Consider the following 17,610-nt stretch of genomic DNA (forward strand, 5'->3'; position numbering starts at 1 on the left):
TTAACATTTCATTCCTCTACTTACTACAAGAGGAAGAATTATGAGGAGAGGGAAAAAGGTTCAAGTACACTGAACAATGCAGCTACTTTCCCTGCAGAATGAGACAGCTTCCTCTTTATTAACAAAAAAAGAAACTGATAGGACTGGGACAACAAGAGCACAGAAGCACAGGGTGTGGGGGACACAACACAGCTATAGCCACTTTGAACTCTCCTTTTGAAGGATGTGAATTCCATTTTCAAGGCACCTCTTCAAATATTCGGGACTGCACAACCCCCTCTAATGGCTATCAAATACAGTGCCATCATCAATGAACAGAATGTAGCAGCTTAATTACTCAAGCAAAGGTAAGGAGGTCAGTCCTATTGAACCCCTTTTTAAGACACTGCAAGAAAGCTCTGCCTCGCAAAGGCCACGGACACAGGCAGAATCTGAAGATGTAAGATCAGGGATGGAGGAACCATGATACTTCCCTTCTTCTCTCATATTGCAAAAAGAGAAACATTACTGATAGGTCAAACTGTAAACCTCAGTTATCATGGAAACTGATTCTTGAAACATGTTGGAAGAACGTGAATTTCAAAATATGACCTCAAGTTAAAAAAAAAAAAAAAAAATTTAAATGGTTTGACTTATATTTAAAGTGGAGCATCTAATTTGTAAAAGCCATCAATGTTATGAAAAACCCTACTATCTGCTAGCTGGAATTCAGTTCTTAAATAGGGTGCTTTGTCTTTACTGAATTAGCTTATCGCATTATTTTATCTTGTTAATTGCACAATGATGGATTTCCTTGTCATCTGCAAAATTAAAAATTTTCATGGGTTAAAAGCTCTTACTATACAGGGGAAAGATGCAGTTTCCCAAGCCAGCTGCATGTAAGAGATGCAGACACAGAACACACATGCACTGCTCCATCAACCTCAGACCCTTCAGAATTCAGATGGTCACGAGCAGACTTCACCTCTTCAGAGATACCCACATGTCCCAAGCTGCTCTACGCCCTACGAACCGCTTAACTACACGGACTCGGTGGACCTCGCTTTTTCTATTGCAGGAGTCTCAATTCCTCTCAACATTTTTGCTTGAAATTTCCACTTTCTTGTCAAAACCTAAACACCTTCTTCCTTTCTCTACCAGCCTCACCAGCGCTGTCACTCTGGATAACAGCCCTGCAATTTTCCTGTTCCTTTCAAATCACTTCAAGAATTTGTACAAATATTGTGGTGCCGCAATCTAATAAAAACTATTAAGAACTTCTCTGTTTTCATTCCTGATTTCAGTCTTTCCCCCGCTTGCTCACTCTCCACCTAGAATTGACTAAAAAGCTGAAACCAAGAGTGAATTACAATGCAGGGTAAATGTGATAAACTGTAAATGACTATAACCATTTTCCAATCAAAACACACATCAAATTGCTCAAAGTCTGTTCATTATACTTCTCTCATTTGATTATAAATCCAATCCTGCCAGTAGTTACACATATACTTAAACACAAGCATATACTTCCAAGATCAGGGTATCACCTAAGCTATTCAGACATGAAGCAGCCTTAGCTTCTCCCTTATGAACTACTGCCAAACCACAAAATTTTGGAAAAAGTTTGAAAGCAACCAGATAAGGAGCCTGTAAAATATGAATATGCAGAATCAGAGGAATTTCCTTTATTTATACATTTTTGTACATCCTTTGTTGGACCTCTTAGTCTACAGACTTCTGATCAATTTATTTTGGTGGGCTCAATGGAGACAAGAGTCTGTAAGTACTTTCGGAAACAACAGATAAGTTTATTCTGGAAATTCCTGAAGACACACTTTTTTCTGAATGTTTTAAAAGCTCACGGAAAAATTTCCTGGGAATGAAGTGGGGCATAGCAGACTAGTCATCTTGTGCTGCTCAGGAAGTATATTTCTTCTAAGATGGAAGAATCTGCTGTGTACATTTGAAAACTGAAGTTCTCATCTGAAATAATTCATATAAAGAAGCAGTATTGCTTCAGTAGTATTCTCAACAGAATCTCATGTTTGAGCATCACCATAGAGTGAAAACAAAGGAGACACTCAGGTGCTTGACTGATAAGTACTTGAGGTCTGGGAAGAAAGTGATTTTAGTTTACTGCCAAACTTTACTCATTTAGTAGAAGAATTCATGGTCTGAACTCATTTTACAGCACCTTTGGACGCGTTTTCTTCTCATGGTAAAGAACTGTTCCTTGCATTAAAGGATTCCTTTAACATACCTTGCTTTGTTTTGTTTTTATTCTCTATCATTCATACATGTAACACGAGACAAAACTAAAATGGCTCAACCCTAACAAAACATGGCTCACTCCACATAGCACTTACAGCCTTGGAATTCCTTCTCCCATTCTGGGGTACCCTACCAACCCACAGCTTCACAGGGCATCACTGCTGGAGTGACTAAAACATTTTCACCTCAAATGGGATGAAGAAACAGCAACACAGTGTGCTCACGGAAGCCCCAGGAGAAGCTGGGCTACATCAAGTCATCTGGGACAGCAGACATACTGTCTCCATACTCAACTAAAGGCCTCTGTCGGGAAAAGAATTACAGCCAGCGCATTTTTAAGCCCACACCAGGGGGGCTGTGAAGCTACCCCCTTCCCCATGCTGGCACCTTCAGCAGGAGGGGGAGCTGCTAGAGCAGAATGCAGAGCAGATGCAGCAGACACTGGGACACAAAGGGGGGGTCCCATGCTGGGGGCTGGAAGGGCGTGTTGCATGCTAAGGGCGGGGGGGGGACACCCCAAGGGGGCATGCATTGACCCAAAGGGGGAGCAGACAAACCATGCTGTGGGGAGCGGCAGGACCAAAAGGCGGGTCCACATCTCACACCAGGGAAACACACGCACACACGGCCCAAAGGGGGGGCCCACACGGGGGAAGGACCATGACCCAAAAGGAGGACTTATATCTCACACCGGGGGGGGGGGGGGCACGACCCAAAGGGCGGGCCTACACTGGGGGGAGGCATGAACCAAAATGGGGTCCACACCTCACACCGAGGGGGGTGTGGCACAACCCGAAGGGAGGGGCCCGCACGCATGGGGGGCCCAGACCTAGAAGAGGGGCCAACATCCCACACCCCCACCCCATTGCGACACGGGGGGCGTGGCCGCGCTGACCACACCCCCGGTCGTAAAGGGGCGGGTCCGGGCGGCTTCGCGGAGCGGGGCTCCCCGGGGAGGGGGCGTGGCCTCGAGCGAAGGGGGCGTGGCTCCCCTCCCCCTCTCCACCGGCTGGGAGCGCGGAGCGGGCGGCAAACGGGGAGGGTGCGTGAGGGGGAAGGGGCCGCGCCTCCCCCCTAACATGGCCGCGGCCTTTTCCACCTGCGCCATACGGCGCTCGCCCACCCCCCCGCGCCCACCACACCCGCGCCGAGAAGCGGAGCCGCCACCAACGCCCCCTCAGCCCGCCGGGCCTGGAAGCACCTACCCGAAGCCATGGCGGCGGCGGCCGCTTAACCGGGCTGAGGGAAAGGGGAGGGGGAGGGGGGAGAAAAAGAGAGGAAAAAGAGAGAGACAGAGAAGGAGAGACCAAGCGCTGCGCCGGCCGCGCGCACACTGAAGCACCCGCAGCTCGCGCGGACTGCGGGGCCGGGCAGCCAATCAGCGTGCGCGGCGCCTACCACTCGCGTGGGGAAATGGGGGGGGGGGGAAGGAGGAGAAGGGCCGTACCAAGTCACCGCGGGGGGGGGGGGGGGTGTGTGCTCGGCGCTGTACGGGCGTGCGGGGTTGTACGAGGCTGTGCAGGGAGGCCGGGAATCGCTTAAAAGATTAAATTAGTTTAATTAATAAACACGCAGGGCACGGTCGGGGTGCCGAGAGGGAAGCGGGGGGGGCTGCTGGTGCGGAAAGCTGGGCGGACGCCCAGCTTTCCGCACCAGCAGCCCCCCCCTGCTTCCCTCTCAGCACCCCAAAGTTCATCGCCATTTGGACCAAGGGATGCTTCAGGCTGTCCAAAAAGAGAATTCACCATTCTGAACTTCACAGCAGCCGGGGGGGGAAAGTCCTCGCTACACTTCAGGCCTGCACAGCCAGGAAAAGAAGCGAGATGTTAACATGGAGTTAAAGGAAACATCCAAAATTTGGGTCCTAAGGAATAATATATTAAAAAAAAAAAACCAAACAGGTTTGCCAGAGTGTCTGACTCTCAAAAAGTCAAATATTGACTTGGAGAACGGCCTACTAAGAAAAGGGATCGTGGTCTTGGGAAGCAAGTATATGAAACAGGAGACATTGCTTCAGAAAGGAGGACTAATGAGGAATGAACCGAAACGATGGCAAAAGCAATGTTAATTATTTCATCTGATTTGTTTTTAGCAGTCATATTTCTTGTTTCAGGTCAAGCTACCTTCTGCAAGAGTTGGAGAGGGAAAGTTAACAGTTGCACGCTTTCTGGCTAGTGACAGATGCATGCATCAGCCGGGAAAACAATGAGCAGGTTTTACCCTGTTTTATTTTTTTAAAGGCGGTGAAGAGCATTCTCTGATTTCAGCTGAATGGATTGAGCAGATTTGCAAACAAGTTGGGCTGTTTCTTTCCCCCCTGGGCGTAGCAGCAGGAGGCAAATCCCACTGCCACGGCCTAGAATAAGTTTCTGCAAAACACGCAGTGACTGGAATGATTAATTAAAAAAGGGGTTGAGCTCTCTCCCCGTCTTTCAGTTTCTCCTTGAAAAACTTCATCTCCTCCAGCCGCAAGGTCTTCTCCCGCACCATTAGCCTTCCTCTGTCTGCAACAACCTGGGACCTCTCACAAAGGCTGCCTTTGCAATGCGCCGTTGGGATTAGGGCAGATCCCAAACAATATGTAGAGCTTCTCAGTGCCTTTACATTCCTCAGAGATTGAAGGATTCTCATAAGTGGAAAATGGCATTAATTGAGACAGAGGGACAAGCTCACGTGTCTGTTTGCCTACTGATAGATCTGTGCTGTGCTCTCCTGGTTTTTTCAAAAAACTTTGAAGCTGGAGTGGCGGAAAGATGTCAGACTCTCTGCTCATCCCGCTCAGCTGGAAGAGATCCCAGCTGCTTCAAATGCTTTCCCCAACTTTGCAAAATCAGAGGGGGTGGGGGAAGGTGTGTTTCTTCTGATCCTTCCCATGTAGATGAGACCTCACGCGCCTCTTGTTTGACCTGAGCCAGCAGCCAGCGACTGGGGTCTTGTCCGGAGGAGGAGCTGGCGCCAGGGGAGCGTTTCTGTCCTGTAGCTGTTCATGGCGAGCGGATGCGGGTCCAAGCAACAGGAACTGGGCGATGGGAGCCACATCCTCCGCTCACTGCTGGGGGCCTCCCGCTACCCTTGGAGCAAAGCCTCTGTTTCTCCCTGTTTCTCACTTTTTTCCTGCATGTCCATCTCCTCATGCAGGGGCTTCTCAGGGCAAGGGGCTCCCATGCCAGAGCACGCCTCCATCTGCCACTTTCCTGCAGGCAGTGGCGTGTTCAGCCAGTGCATGCGCAACACTGTAGACAAACAGCAAAATTGATGCCGTCTCAGCAGGTTTAGTCTGGTTTGTAATGCATTGACGTGGAGAAGGCTGTCTCTGGGCAACCCCTCCGTTTGTGCCAGCACGGGTGGGCAGATGCAGCGCTGGTGCGGGCGCTCCTCTCCACCTCCATCCGTCACACCTGAAGGGAAATGCTTGGCCCTTCCAAGCAGTCTAACCCCGCAACACGGCAGTGTACAGGGCCTTCCCGGCTTTGCGGGGCCGGCAGGGCCTCCCACGTCCTGGGGAGCCTGTGCGTGGCGGAGGGCTGGCAGTAACCCAGCCTGGGGTGGGCTTCCAGCGATAGCTCGCACTTCTCCCCGGGGATATTTTTCCCTTCTGGAAAGGGAAAAAATAATAATGATACAGAAGTTTTAAAAAGGAGGGGGGTAAAAAACCCAAACGCCTCCCGCCCGTCTCCATGGTAACGGGGGCGCTGCAGCGCCTCGTGTTGCCACGGCAACGGTCCAGGCCTTCCGGCGGCGGCCGGAAGCAGGGCGGCGCGCGGCAGCATGGCGGCGGGGTGGGGCCGCCCGCCGGCGGCCGCTGCCCTCACGCTGCTGCTCTCCCTCGTCGCCTCCGCGCCCGGGCTGCTGCGGGGAGCGCCCGCCGCCCGCTCCGCTGCCTCGCTGCGGCCCGCCGCCCTGCGTGCGGGGGAAGGTGAGCGGGGGCTGCCGCGGTGGAGCAGCCGCTGCTTCCTTGGGCCCTCCGCCTCCCCGGCCCCTCGCCCCCCCCCGTCGGTCCCCCGTTCCAGGCCTTCCCCAAATCCCCCACCGAGCCTTTGCTTCCCTCCTCTCCGGGCCTTCCCCGTGCCCTGAGCCCCTTGGTCCCCCCTCCCTAGCCCCCACTTCTGGGCGCTTCCTGAAGCCCCTCACCGAGCCTGCTGCTCCCTCCGTGGCCTGCCTCTCTGGGCCTTCCCCATGACCCGCATTGTACCCCTTGCTCCCCCCTCTCTAGGCATTTCCCCTGGCCTGCACCGAGCCTGCTGGGCGTCTGTCTCAGCCCCCTATATCAGGCTGCTCCCCCCTCAGCCCCGATCTCTGGCCCTTGGCGCTATGCAGAATGGGGGTGTGCTGCGAGCAGCTTGGGGGTTCTGCTTTCCCCAGTCCCTGTGGTATTCACAGAATAATATTTATCACACTCCTAATTACCATGTTTCTGCTCACCAGCACGCAGTGATTTCTTTTAGCGGTCCGGTGCTTTGAGCTGATGGGTGAATTCAGCCATCTCCTCGCGTGTCTCCAGGGGGGCAGTCAGATTGCACCGGGTTATCCTCCCAACTGCTAGTTTCTTGCTACAGGTCTGAGGCTGACGGGAGGGAGGTGGAGAACTCTCCGCCTCAGTCCTCGCTGAGTGGCCAGAACAACAGCTAACCAGAGGGCCTCGGAGCACTTCTGAGGTCTGATAACCTGCAGGCATTTTTTGTGAGACAAATCGGCCTTCTAGCAGTTTATAAAGTGTTTATCTTTTGAGCAAAATCATAGTTACTGTAACAGTCATTTTTATGTCTCTTTTAATGAGGCTGAAAGTTACTACAGATACTGCTGCTTTTTTCCAGGCAGCTTCCCAGGAAGCAGCAAGAGTCAGTCTATATGTCTGCAATACCCAAGATAGCACTTGTTTTAACTCTATTTGTTTATTTATGCCTGCCTTTAAAGGCCTCAAGTTCATTCTCTTCTACACCATGATAGAAATGAAAGCTGTTAATTAATCCTGTAGGCTCACTCTCCCTCTGCTCAAGCATGTCATTGTAGTGGTTCAAAATAAATTCATTGCTGCCTCTGCCTTTCTAACGTGCTGGTGTGCTCAGTTCACAGGTTAGTTACCTACATCTTTGTCTACGAAGACCTGATATCCTTGACCTGTGGTGCCATTATCATCTGGTATTTTGCCGGCAGCTTTGAGAAGAACGTTGGCACTGTGAAGCACTGCTTCCTCACTTTTGTGTTTGCTGTTCTCTCTGCCCTCCTGTACCTCTTACTTGAGACTGTTGTCTCGAGGGTGTCAGAGGTGGAAGATGCTAAAGGATTCATGCCAATAGCTTTTGCTACATTGGGTGTGTCCACCACCCGCTCGCGGATGAAGAGGACGCTGGTTTTTGGGGTTAGAGTTCCAGTGGTGCTGGTGCCATGGTTTATGCTCTGTGTAGCATCGTTTATCCCCCACTCTCCTCTCTTGAGTAACCTGTGTGGGCTCCTAGCTGGGGAAGCCTGTATCCTTTCCAAGTACAAAGCCCTGAACCAGGGTGGGATTGCTGGTTCACGAGCGGGAGGATGTGCTGTGGTTCTCATTGCTGAGATGCACTGGCGTTATGGGTTTTCCTGGGCTCTTGCTCTGCATTAAACTCTCACTGGCTTTGCTGGTCCTCATCACACCCAGTTCTGCATTTGTTTTTCACCTTGCACTTCCACTTCCTCTGTGGCTTTAGGGCACGCAGAGAACATGGAGCTGAGAAGGGCGATGGTCTGTGAAGATGGCACTGGGTAGAATTGGGAGAATTCTCCAGGGAAAGTGGTCTGTGGCCAGAGGGGGATTGCGTGTGGCTGTGTTAGAAATGAGTGTGTTTTGTTTGCAGTCCTTAACGTGCTGCTGACTTCAGATGGTCTTGGCTACTGTTTCTGTTTGGATTTTCCGGAGTCTGTGGGCTCTAAGCTGGACCGGGTGTTCCCGTTCAGCCTGCTAAAGAGGATACCAGGGCTGAAATATATCCCAGCGTCCTTAGCAGAGAGAAGAGCCTTTGAAAGCAGCAAGTAAGTACAGGAGTTCCTGTGAAAAATCTTATGATATAGGGGAATTTGGAGGCATAAGTGGAGGCATTAAATTGCCTTTAAAAGCTGTATTGTGCTTGTCGTGTTCATATCCTGGGTGTTAAGGGGAACGTACTGACCTACTGACGTTACATTGGTGACATTACTGTGACTAATATGTTGTCACATGTTAACTCAACCAGGTCTTTCAGTGAAAGCTAAACTGGGGTGAAAAAACTCTCATTTGCTGGAAGGTCAGTGTGTACACATGTGAAGGTATTGCAGCTCCGCTGACATGAAGGCTAAGTCGTGCAGTTCTGCCCTAACATTAGGACTTCTGGCACTTGTTCCTGGCTGTATTGCTCTCTGGGGCATGATCTTTATCTTTCTTAGCACCACTTTGCCTCCCAGGAATGCTGTGAAGTGAGTCATGTCCAAATCTATGTAGGAGCAGAGCATTATAAATTAAAGATGTCACTTATGAAGTTCAATATAAACCTTTAAATGCATGTTTTCAGTGTCAAGGCAAGATTACTTTACCGAAAAGAAACCTTGGGGCCTGTGCCTGATGTTCAGGGATGGTTTTAAGTTTCTATATATTACAAGCCATGAGAACTCACTTGTATTCTAAAAAGCTTGGAAATCTAGGTAAAATTTTTCCTTGTTCTAAGATGTCATTTCAGTTTCACAGAGGAAGGATGGTTTTCTATTAAGGGTTAAATTCATTGTATTGTTTAAGCCATCAGCTCACTGGAAAGCATTCTTTGAAGTGGAAGCATTCCCAAGTGTTTGCATCTGCCCTCACCCATGACTAAAGCCTAAAAGAAACCCCTGCCTGCAGCAGGAGTGTACCCCAGGTCCATTAGGGCACTCAGAGGTGTGAGTGCTTGCAGGGGAGGCCAGGCAGATCCAACAGCATTTGTGTTTTTACTCTCTTCCTTCTGTGCAAGTGCTGTTTTTGGGAGGAGGAGCTGTCTTGCTGCATGCTGAGCCTGTGTCTGCATCAGTCTAATCCTTCTGCTAATAACTGTTGTGCACAGCGTCTCAGCTCTGTGTCTAAACCTGCTTTCTTTAGGTGAGATGACATATATAGACTGTTCTGCCTCAAAGGTATTTACATAAACATTTGACTATCAGGCAGGGCGTGGGAAGGTGTTTCTAGGATGTTTCCATTTCTGCAGCTAAGTTTGCATGTCTCTGTGTCTTAGGCACAAGTTCTATATGTGCTTCTGGGGCTTAAGTTTTATTACTTTGATTCTTATTCCCAAGTAAGAGCTCTTGATAGCTGGGGTTTTTTGGGTTTTGTTTTGTTTTTTTTTTTTTTTTTAAATTTTCATAAGACTTCAGGCATCAACTTGCCACCAGGCAGGAGATGTTTCTAGGAGGTCCAGGCTTTGACATCATGTTTGTGTCCACAAATAAAACAAAACCCAAACAAAAACCAAAACCAAACCCACACCCCACACAAAAAAAATGCCAAGCCTGAAAACCCCAGCATGAACCAGTCTCTTATTCTTGCTGGGAATCTGGTGGTCATGGTCTTCGTGAAAATTGTCTTGATTCTCAGCACTCGTCTTAGTGTTGTGCGTGGGCTGAGCAGTACTCCTGAAGTCCCAGAGGCTTTGGCTTCTAGGCAGATTGCCTCTCTCCTGATACGTTTTGGCGGGATGAGTCATGCCTTCTGTTGGCAAAGGCTGTTTCTAGACCTTGCTTCTGAATGATTAATTTTATTTGTAACTCTCTCCTCCTTCCCTTTTTGCTCTGTCCCCTGGGCTCTTACTCACGCCAAAGTCCTTTATAGCTTCTTGATAAATAACACTTGGCAGCTGTGACTTCTCCTGATTAATAACTTAGCAGATGTGTCATTCAGTGGAAGGCAGGGAGGATGCATACGGTAATCCTACAGCACATTGCAGTTTGGCTTACATATTCCCTGCACAAAGAGACTTGGGGCCAAGAACCTCACTCGTTCAGTGGGTGTGGAATTGGTGTGGGTTGGGAGTGGGAACGTCTGTCCTGGGAGAGCAGTAAACCTATTTTTCCTCAAGTGCTGCTTATAATAAGAGCTTCTCTTGTTGTAGTGAATCTCTCTGATGGATTGCAGTGACCTTTCTGAGCATTGGTCAGGAGGAAATCTACGCCCAGGGCATTTCCAGAGCTAATTATGCAATGGTAGTTCTGAGCACAGTGTAACCTTCTGTTTTCTTCCTGCCCAGGATTGACCCTGCACCAGGCACCTACCCTATCCAAAGCTACTACTGCTCTTCGCCTCTGGCTCTTCCTGCTTTCCAGATGCAGCACCCCAATGCTCAAAGCCAGGAGTTTCAACACAGCTGCGCTCCAGGATGTGGCCATGCTCTGGGACATGAGGGATCTGCGCATGGCCGTGCTGCAGGACACCGCCTCCCTTTTTCCCCCTACCAAGCCAGAGGTGCCTTCGGAGAGTGTCACGTGCAGGCCCACGCTGGAGCCTTGCCTGGACAGTGCTGCCAGCTGGGCAAGTTCTCTCCCCCGCAGCAGCGCATGTGCCTGACTGATCCACAGACACCCGCAAACGTGGGCCCCCTGGCTGGGGTTCAGCAAACATCAGGGTATCCAGCAGCCACAGCGGCTCCTGTTTCAGCTGAATTTTTTAGAGTCCAGGTGTACTGATCCTCCAGAAAGCAGCAGGACTCTCCTACTGTGGCAGGACCATTGTGTGATGCTCACACAGGAGTGCATTGCTGGCGTCTTTACTGTATCTGAGGTGACTAGTGGAATGGGTTGGTAGCTCCACTGTAGGCCATTCCCCTGCTCCCTGGCACAGGCTACCTTAATTATATTTCCTTTTATAATTTTTTTTTTTTTTTTTTTACTTTTTGATATTTCTGGAGGGACTGTATCACCTCTGTGTGCTTCTCATTCTTTTGGAGTCTTTTTTCATTGCTGTATTTAGCAGCTGCCTTTTTCCCCACTGCCAGTAGAGTTACAGTGCATCAGCTCCCCAACTCAAGCTAGGAACCTAATTGTCAAAACACTGAACTAACCTGGGGTTTAACCAGGCTGCAGCAATAAGAACATGTCCCATCTACACTGAGGCTCTTAGCCTCCTATTTCGTTTACAGGTGTGATGTAGCTAGGACCGAAAGAGGTTGAAATCATGAAAGCCTTGGTTTATAACTTAGTATTTGAGTGGAGGAGGACAGATGTCTGTTCTACCAGTGACTTCTCTGCTAAGAGTGTGCCTTGAAGGGAGCTTGTTAAACAAGGGCTGGTGCAAGAGGACAGAATACAGAACACCCTTTTCTGCCCCACAAAACCCAGCTCTAAAATGCTGAAGGTCCTTCTTAGCTGCAGCCTATGCATGCATCAACATGTTGCCTTCATTATCTGATGCTCAGCCTGTGTTGCCAGCGCTTGCCGATGAGGCAGCCTCAGATGTATGCAAAGGAGTAGAAGACTCTTCAATAAGGGATTTTGGCCATTTGTGGAGCAAGTGTATATAAATCCGAGGAGCTGGGAGGGACCTTAACAGTGGGTTGGAAGAATTAACTGAGACTTTAGATGTCTCACCTACCAGTATTACCACAATCTCTGATTTCTTCAGAGCTGGTGGAAAGGTGTGTGGGAGAGGGGAGTTTTCAGCAAGGGATTCAGAGCAGGATGCAGTGTTTGGTGCCTGTGGCAGTAACGAAGGAGTTTGGTCGAGTTGGTGGGATTTGAGCTTTTTTTCCAGCTGTGTAGTGCTTTACTGTGCCATGCCCAGGAGGAATCTGCTGTCTCTGCGTCTGTAAATCAGCCAGAATCTCAATATTGCCCTTGACTCTTTGCTTACAGCTTTGTTGTGCTCCAGAAAAAGTGCTACATGAAGCACGAAGTGCCATTACTGCTCTCAGAGATGTTCTTGCGGTGCCTAAGCTGTCCCCCAGAAACCGCAATAGCCTTGGGGCTCTTCCATGCTGTCAGTGAGCCCGCGTCATAGGCAGCATTGGCAGCTGCATGCTCCAAAGCACGTACGTGCCTCTTTCTTTTTTCCCCTCTTCAGTGTCTGAAGAAGCCCTGTGTCACCATACAGCCGCTCACTTCTCCAGCAGCCCTTCTGGGATGACTGCCACGGTTACATGTGGCCTCGCAGGGGCTTGCTTTGGGGGAAGACCAAAGTGAATGCTGAGGACTTAGACCTCAGATGCACGTTAGAAAGAAGCTCTGCTCGCAAAGGTGGGCACCCCTGGACAGGGGGATGCAGCAATTTGGGAACCAGCCGGGAGTTGGTGGGAGGTCTGGAGTTGGTGGCCTCATCCCTGATTGTTTAGTCCTCCATGGGATCACAAATGGACTTGGCCTCATCGTTCTGTTTTTCCTGAACTGCTGACAACAATTGCATTGTTACGTGTCTAGTGTAGAGAAGAACAGGTCAAGGTGCTTGTTTGGCACCTAAAAGCATGTTTTTAATACCAGGAAAGAAATGCCAGAGATAACACTGAAATGTTGATACTCCACTCTCATTAGTGCCTTGATTTTCCTCCTTGTGAGATCCTCATCTGTAAACCTAGGAATTTTATCACTGTTTTTTCCAGAAATGTGCAGAAGGGTGATGAGGACAGGTAGCAATCACAAATGTATACCTCCAAACTGTAAGCTTGAAACACAGTCTGAAAGACAAAATATTACATCGCCAGGTTTGCTTTCAAGTGGGGAGCTGGATTGTGCCCCTCCGGCTGGTGGGCCGGCTGCGATGGGGACTGTGGGGCAGGCTGTGGGTGCCTGATGGGTGCTAGCTGCGCATCAGGCTGGTGATGAAGGATGCGCACTGGGGAAGAGCGGTACTGCACATTGGAAAATGCTCGTGGGGCTGGAAACCGGTTATTTTTCCTTTCTGACTCTTACCAGTTGATCTGGTAAGAGATTCATTCTCCCTGCAGAGCTGTCAAAGGGATGGCGTGTTTCCAGTGAGTAGTTTCATGGATTTACAGAGGTAAAGGAAGCCCTGGCCTGTAAGAGTCACCGTAGCGTTAGTGCCGGCAGTGAGAACAGCCCCAAGCCTGGCTGGGGTGGGGAGCAGACAGCAAACCTGCTTCCAGGAGGTAAGGTGGGCCCCTTGGCCCCGGCAGTGGGGGGACATGCCCGTGTGCGAGGGAGCAGGTACCAGCCTCTAACCTTTCCATGCTGGGACAAGGCAGCTGCCACAGCCTTCCAGGTGAGCCCTGGGGATGGGACATGGCAGGATGGGCACAAAACCACAGTTTGGGTTTTTTTCCTTCTGCTCCCAGCTCTTTTGTGAGCTTCCTGATGACCTTGGCCTCTGATCTCTACAGCTTCCACCGTGTCCCCAGGGCTGTTCTGAGTCCACCTGCACAACTGCGACAGCACCTACCTGTTACTTGCAATGTATTGTACCTGTGTTCAGTGGCTTCAGGCAGATGTTTGCAAAGATTTTTCTTTTTCTCTGGTGAAGTCTGTTCCCTGCCTTTCTCGACGGCAGCCGTTTCACAGTGAAATGCTGTTGTATAAATCAGCCAAGGACCTTCCACTTCTCCAGCAGTGGAGTCCAAGCTAGTCCCAGGTCCTCACGGCTGGTGGCAAACTCAGATCTCCTTGCTTGGAGAAGGGAAAGTGTCCCTCTGGGACAAGAGGGAAGGGGTTGGGATGAGACATTTGCAAACTTGTCTGAAAGCTGAAAGGAGGAATTAAATTTGTAAAAGAGGGAGGCAAAAATCATCAGCTCATTGGGCTTTGGCATTTGCCTGAGCTCACAGCAACATTACTTATGGCATGTTGCAGTACCAGGTCATTTCCTTGGAGGGGAGACAGAGCATTAAAGTTCCTGAGGGGTGGGGGGGGGGGTTGGGGGGGGAGGAGGGAAAAATCAATAAACCGCCAGTTCAGCCTGGGTTGGCTGCCCTTGGGGAATGTGCTGTCCCTGAAGGTTTGTTATTTTGTGCCTCTGGTGCATTCCCAGTAAAACTGCCACTTCTTTCGATCTCAGGATTGCATCTGTCCTGGAGGCAGGGTGCACAGTGGGTCCAGAAAGCCCCTTGGGTTGCCCCCGTGTCCTCAGGGGTCACTGCAGAGTGACAGGAGTCCAGGGACAAGCGCTGGGAGCTGAGGCAGCCGATCCCCTGTGCTTGGGGCAGTGGTCCTGCCGCGGGAAGGATGCTCTGGGAGAGCCCAGCTCCATCCCATCTGCTCTTCTGCACCCACCATGGTGCAAGAGAAAAAGAGTTGGGGGTATGTGAGGAAAGCAGAACCGACTTGGGCCTACATCAGCACCGCAGCTGGGGTCCTGCGATGTGGGGAGGCCTGGCAAGAGACATCAATGTCAAAAGAAAGAGCTCTTGTGTTTCTTTGCTTTCCTGTCACTCATTTGGGGCAAAGCACACGTGTGCAAAGAGTTACCCTGCACGGGGGGCCAGGTTAGCTGTGCCGGGGCACCACCGCCGAGGTTGTCCCACTGGGTCCCTGCTTGTTTGCTGGCACAATGGAGGCTCTGTGGCCAAAAGTTCAGCCCCAGCCTGTGCTAGGGATGGAGGAGAGCCAGAGAGCTGGGAGCTTATGCACGCCCCACGGCAGGCGGGAGAAATACGTGTGGAGGCAAAGCACCAGCCGAACAGGTCCCTGCAGGCTGGCCAGGCTGGGCTTCCTCGTCCAGCTGGGGGGTTTGGGCTGGCTGTGATGGGAGTCCAGCTCCTTCCCTGCTGGGAACAGAACAGGCTGTGCCGTAACGTCCATCCCCGCTTCGGGCACCTGATAGACCAGGGGTGACCCCAAACCATGGACCATGGTGGCGTTGCCCCTGCCTGCCCATGACGTTCCCCTCACGGCCGGTGCAGGCGCGTCGCGGCCACTGCCATCTTTAACCTGCGGCCATTCACCCCGCTGGGGATGGTCACAGGCCGGAGTCACCCCGGGGAGTTTCCGTGGGGTTGATCCCAGAGGTGCTGTGGGCGGCAGTGGTGCCTGGCTGGCCCCACGGCCCCGCACCCTCCGCTCGGATGCCATCATGAAGGGGGTTGTCCCTGCAGCCCCGGGCATTGCTGCCCTGGAGCAGGTGCTTTTCGGGTCAGTGCCCCCTCCTTGCACGCCTCCTGGCCCCTTTAGGGCCTGCCAGCTTAGCTGGAGTGGACTTCGCACCGACCCTGAGGGTTTTATCGATTCTGAAGCGAGCATCAACACAGCGATAGCGGCAGGACCGTGACCTCAGGTGTGCCAGTGCCTGGCTGGCAGAGGGAGGGGAACCAGCCCTGGGGTGACCCCACGCACGGTGCCGGGGGGCCGGGGCCTGGCCACGGGGCTGCTCGGTGGGGGTTGGGGCAAGCTGCGCTCCTGGCTTCGGGCGGGCTGGGCTTAGCAGAGTCATGACCTAGCTTCACAAAAAAAGCAGAAAGGAGAGCACCAGTGCCTCCGTGCCTGAGGGAGCCGGGGTCTAGGGGTCCAGGTTGCGAAACCTCTCCTGCTGGGACTGCCGGGGACGCTTCCGGAGCTGCTTGTGCAACTCCCCAGTGGCAGCAGTGGGAGCATTACGAGAAAGGCCTCCCCAAAACCATCTGGTTTGCGGTTAAATCAGGAGCATTCGCTTGCTGTGGCTGTAAGCTAGCCAGGCAGCGCAGCCCCTCCTTTCCCAGGGAGGGGTGGCAGTGACCTGCTGCTGGGTGCCAGCCTCCACCCTGGGGTCCCCCGGCCTCCTGTGGCTCTGCACCAGGCACCCGGCCTCGGGGGTCTGGGGGGTTCGGCACTGCCCCCACGCACACCCAGGCACTGTGCACAGCCACTGCCGGGGATCCTGGGTCTGTGGGTGCCAGCTCAGACAGGGCCTGTGCCCAGAGCTGCTTCGTGTCCTGACCCCAGCCCTGAGCCCACCTGACCCCAATGCTGGCCCCAACTCTGACCCCCCAACCCTGACTGACTCCCACTTTGACCCCTGACCCCCTGCTTACACGCCACTGTGACCTCTGACCCCTAGCCCTCTGCACCCCGACTCCCACCCTTGACCACACCGCACCTTAATCCTAACACCCTCCCCTTGCACCCCCAGCCCACCCTGACCTCTGACTCCTGGCACCCCTGACCGCTCCCTCGGCTCGCTCCCTGACCCCCACCTTGACCTTTGACCCCAGGAGCCCTGCCCCTAATCCCGACCCCGCACCCTCCCCAGCGCTCCCTGTCCCTTTAAGACCCCCCTACGCCGGGCATGCTGGGGCCGTACCAACGGCGCCGCCGCAGAGAGGGGGGAATCTCCTCCAGCGGGCGTGCTTGCAACCCATTGGCGGGCGGCGGGGGCGGAGCGTGTCGTCCCGTCCCCCCCCCCCCCCCGCGCGTGTGCCCGAGTGGTGCCATCCGCCGTACGTGCCGGCCGCGCCGGGGCTGCGGGCGCCGCCGCCAGCGTTGGACGGGCCGGGCCGGGCTGGTGGGTGCCGGGGCCGCCTCTCCCCTGTGCTGGGGCGCGGGCGGCCGGGATCGCGGGCGTCCGTGGCGGGGCGGGCGGCTTCCGGGGGAGCCGGGGCCCTGGGTCAGTCCCCTGCGGCTGAGGGGAGGCTGGGCCCAGGGGTCCCCTCGCGGCTGAGGGGAGGCTGGGCCCGGGGGTCCCCCCGCGGCTGAGGGGGGCCCGGGGGTCCCCCCGCGGCTGAGGGGGGCCGGGCCCGGGGGTCCCCCCGCGGCTGAGGGGAGGCTGGGCCCGGGGGTCCCCCCGCGGCTGAGGGGAGGCTGGGCCGCCCCGCGGCTGAGGGGAGGCTGGGCCCGGGGGTCCCCCCGCGGCTGAGGGGAGGCTGGGCCCGGGGGTCCCCCCGCGGCTGAGGGGAGGCTGGGCCCGGGGGTCCCCCCGCGGCTGAGGGGGGCCGGGCCCGGGGGTCCCCCCGCGGCTGAGGGGAGGCTGGGCCCGGGGGTCCCCCCGCGGCTGAGGGGAGGCTGGGCCGCCCCGCGGCTGAGGGGAGGCTGGGCCCGGGGGTCCCCCCGCGGCTGAGGGGAGGCCGGGCCCGGGGGTCCCCCCGCGGCTGAGGGGGGCCGGGCCCGGGGGTCCCCCCGCGGCTGAGGGGAGGCTGGGCCGCCCCGCGGCTGAGGGGGGCCGGGCTTGGCCGCCGGGGTCCCCTGTGATGGAGAGGGGAGGGCCGGCATCCCCTGATGGGGAGGCTGGAATGAGAGGGGCCCCTCTTATATGGGGAGGACTGGTGTGCCTGGACCCCCTGTTATTGGGAGGGAGGTTGATGTGACTGGACCCCCTGTCATTTGGGGGGGACTGGGATGACCAGAGCCCCCTGTTACTGGGGGGTCTGGTGTGCCTGGGCCCCCTGTTATTTGGGGGGTGGGAGGGTGCTCCTATCATGCCTGGTTCCCCGGGGGCTGTGGGGCAGGGGGCTTGCCAGCACCCAGGCACCAAGGTCCCTG

The 17,610-nt window shown here is 53.8% G+C and overlaps 2 protein-coding genes across 2 annotated transcripts in view; both read left to right on the forward strand.

The window, feature by feature from the left end:
- Nucleotides 1–5,003: 5,003 nt before the first annotated feature.
- On the forward strand, nucleotides 5,004–10,924 carry RHBDD2 (rhomboid domain containing 2). Its single transcript, XM_075720121.1, has 5 exons — nucleotides 5,004–5,089; nucleotides 5,949–6,166; nucleotides 7,317–7,718; nucleotides 8,106–8,256; nucleotides 10,470–10,924. The coding sequence occupies exons 1-5, from the start codon at nucleotides 5,004–5,006 to the stop codon at nucleotides 10,903–10,905; spliced, it is 1,293 nt and encodes a 430-aa protein (XP_075576236.1). The 3' UTR covers nucleotides 10,906–10,924.
- A 59-nt stretch (nucleotides 10,925–10,983) lies between these two features.
- POR (cytochrome p450 oxidoreductase) overlaps nucleotides 10,984–17,610 on the forward strand; it is a 36,625-nt gene continuing 29,998 nt past the window's right edge. Inside the window, exon 1 of the mRNA XM_075719471.1 lies at nucleotides 10,984–10,999. The gene's annotated coding sequence lies outside the window, so the exon portion shown is untranslated. The remainder of the gene's footprint in view (nucleotides 11,000–17,610) is intronic.

This window comes from Pelecanus crispus, chromosome 12 (assembly GCF_030463565.1).
Source record: "Pelecanus crispus isolate bPelCri1 chromosome 12, bPelCri1.pri, whole genome shotgun sequence".
NCBI lineage: Eukaryota > Metazoa > Chordata > Aves > Pelecaniformes > Pelecanidae > Pelecanus > Pelecanus crispus.

Coding starts and splice junctions, on each gene's coding strand:
- RHBDD2 (XM_075720121.1), top strand. CDS start 5,004: ATGTCAGACTCTCTGCTCATCCCGCTCAGCTGGAAGAGATCCCAGCTG. Junction 5,090..5,948: donor ACTTTGCAAAATCAGAGGGG/GTGGGGGAAGGT, acceptor GGGGCGCTGCAG/CGCCTCGTGTTGCCACGGCA. Junction 7,719..8,105: donor GCTCCTAGCTGGGGAAGCCT/GTATCCTTTCCA, acceptor TGCTGACTTCAG/ATGGTCTTGGCTACTGTTTC.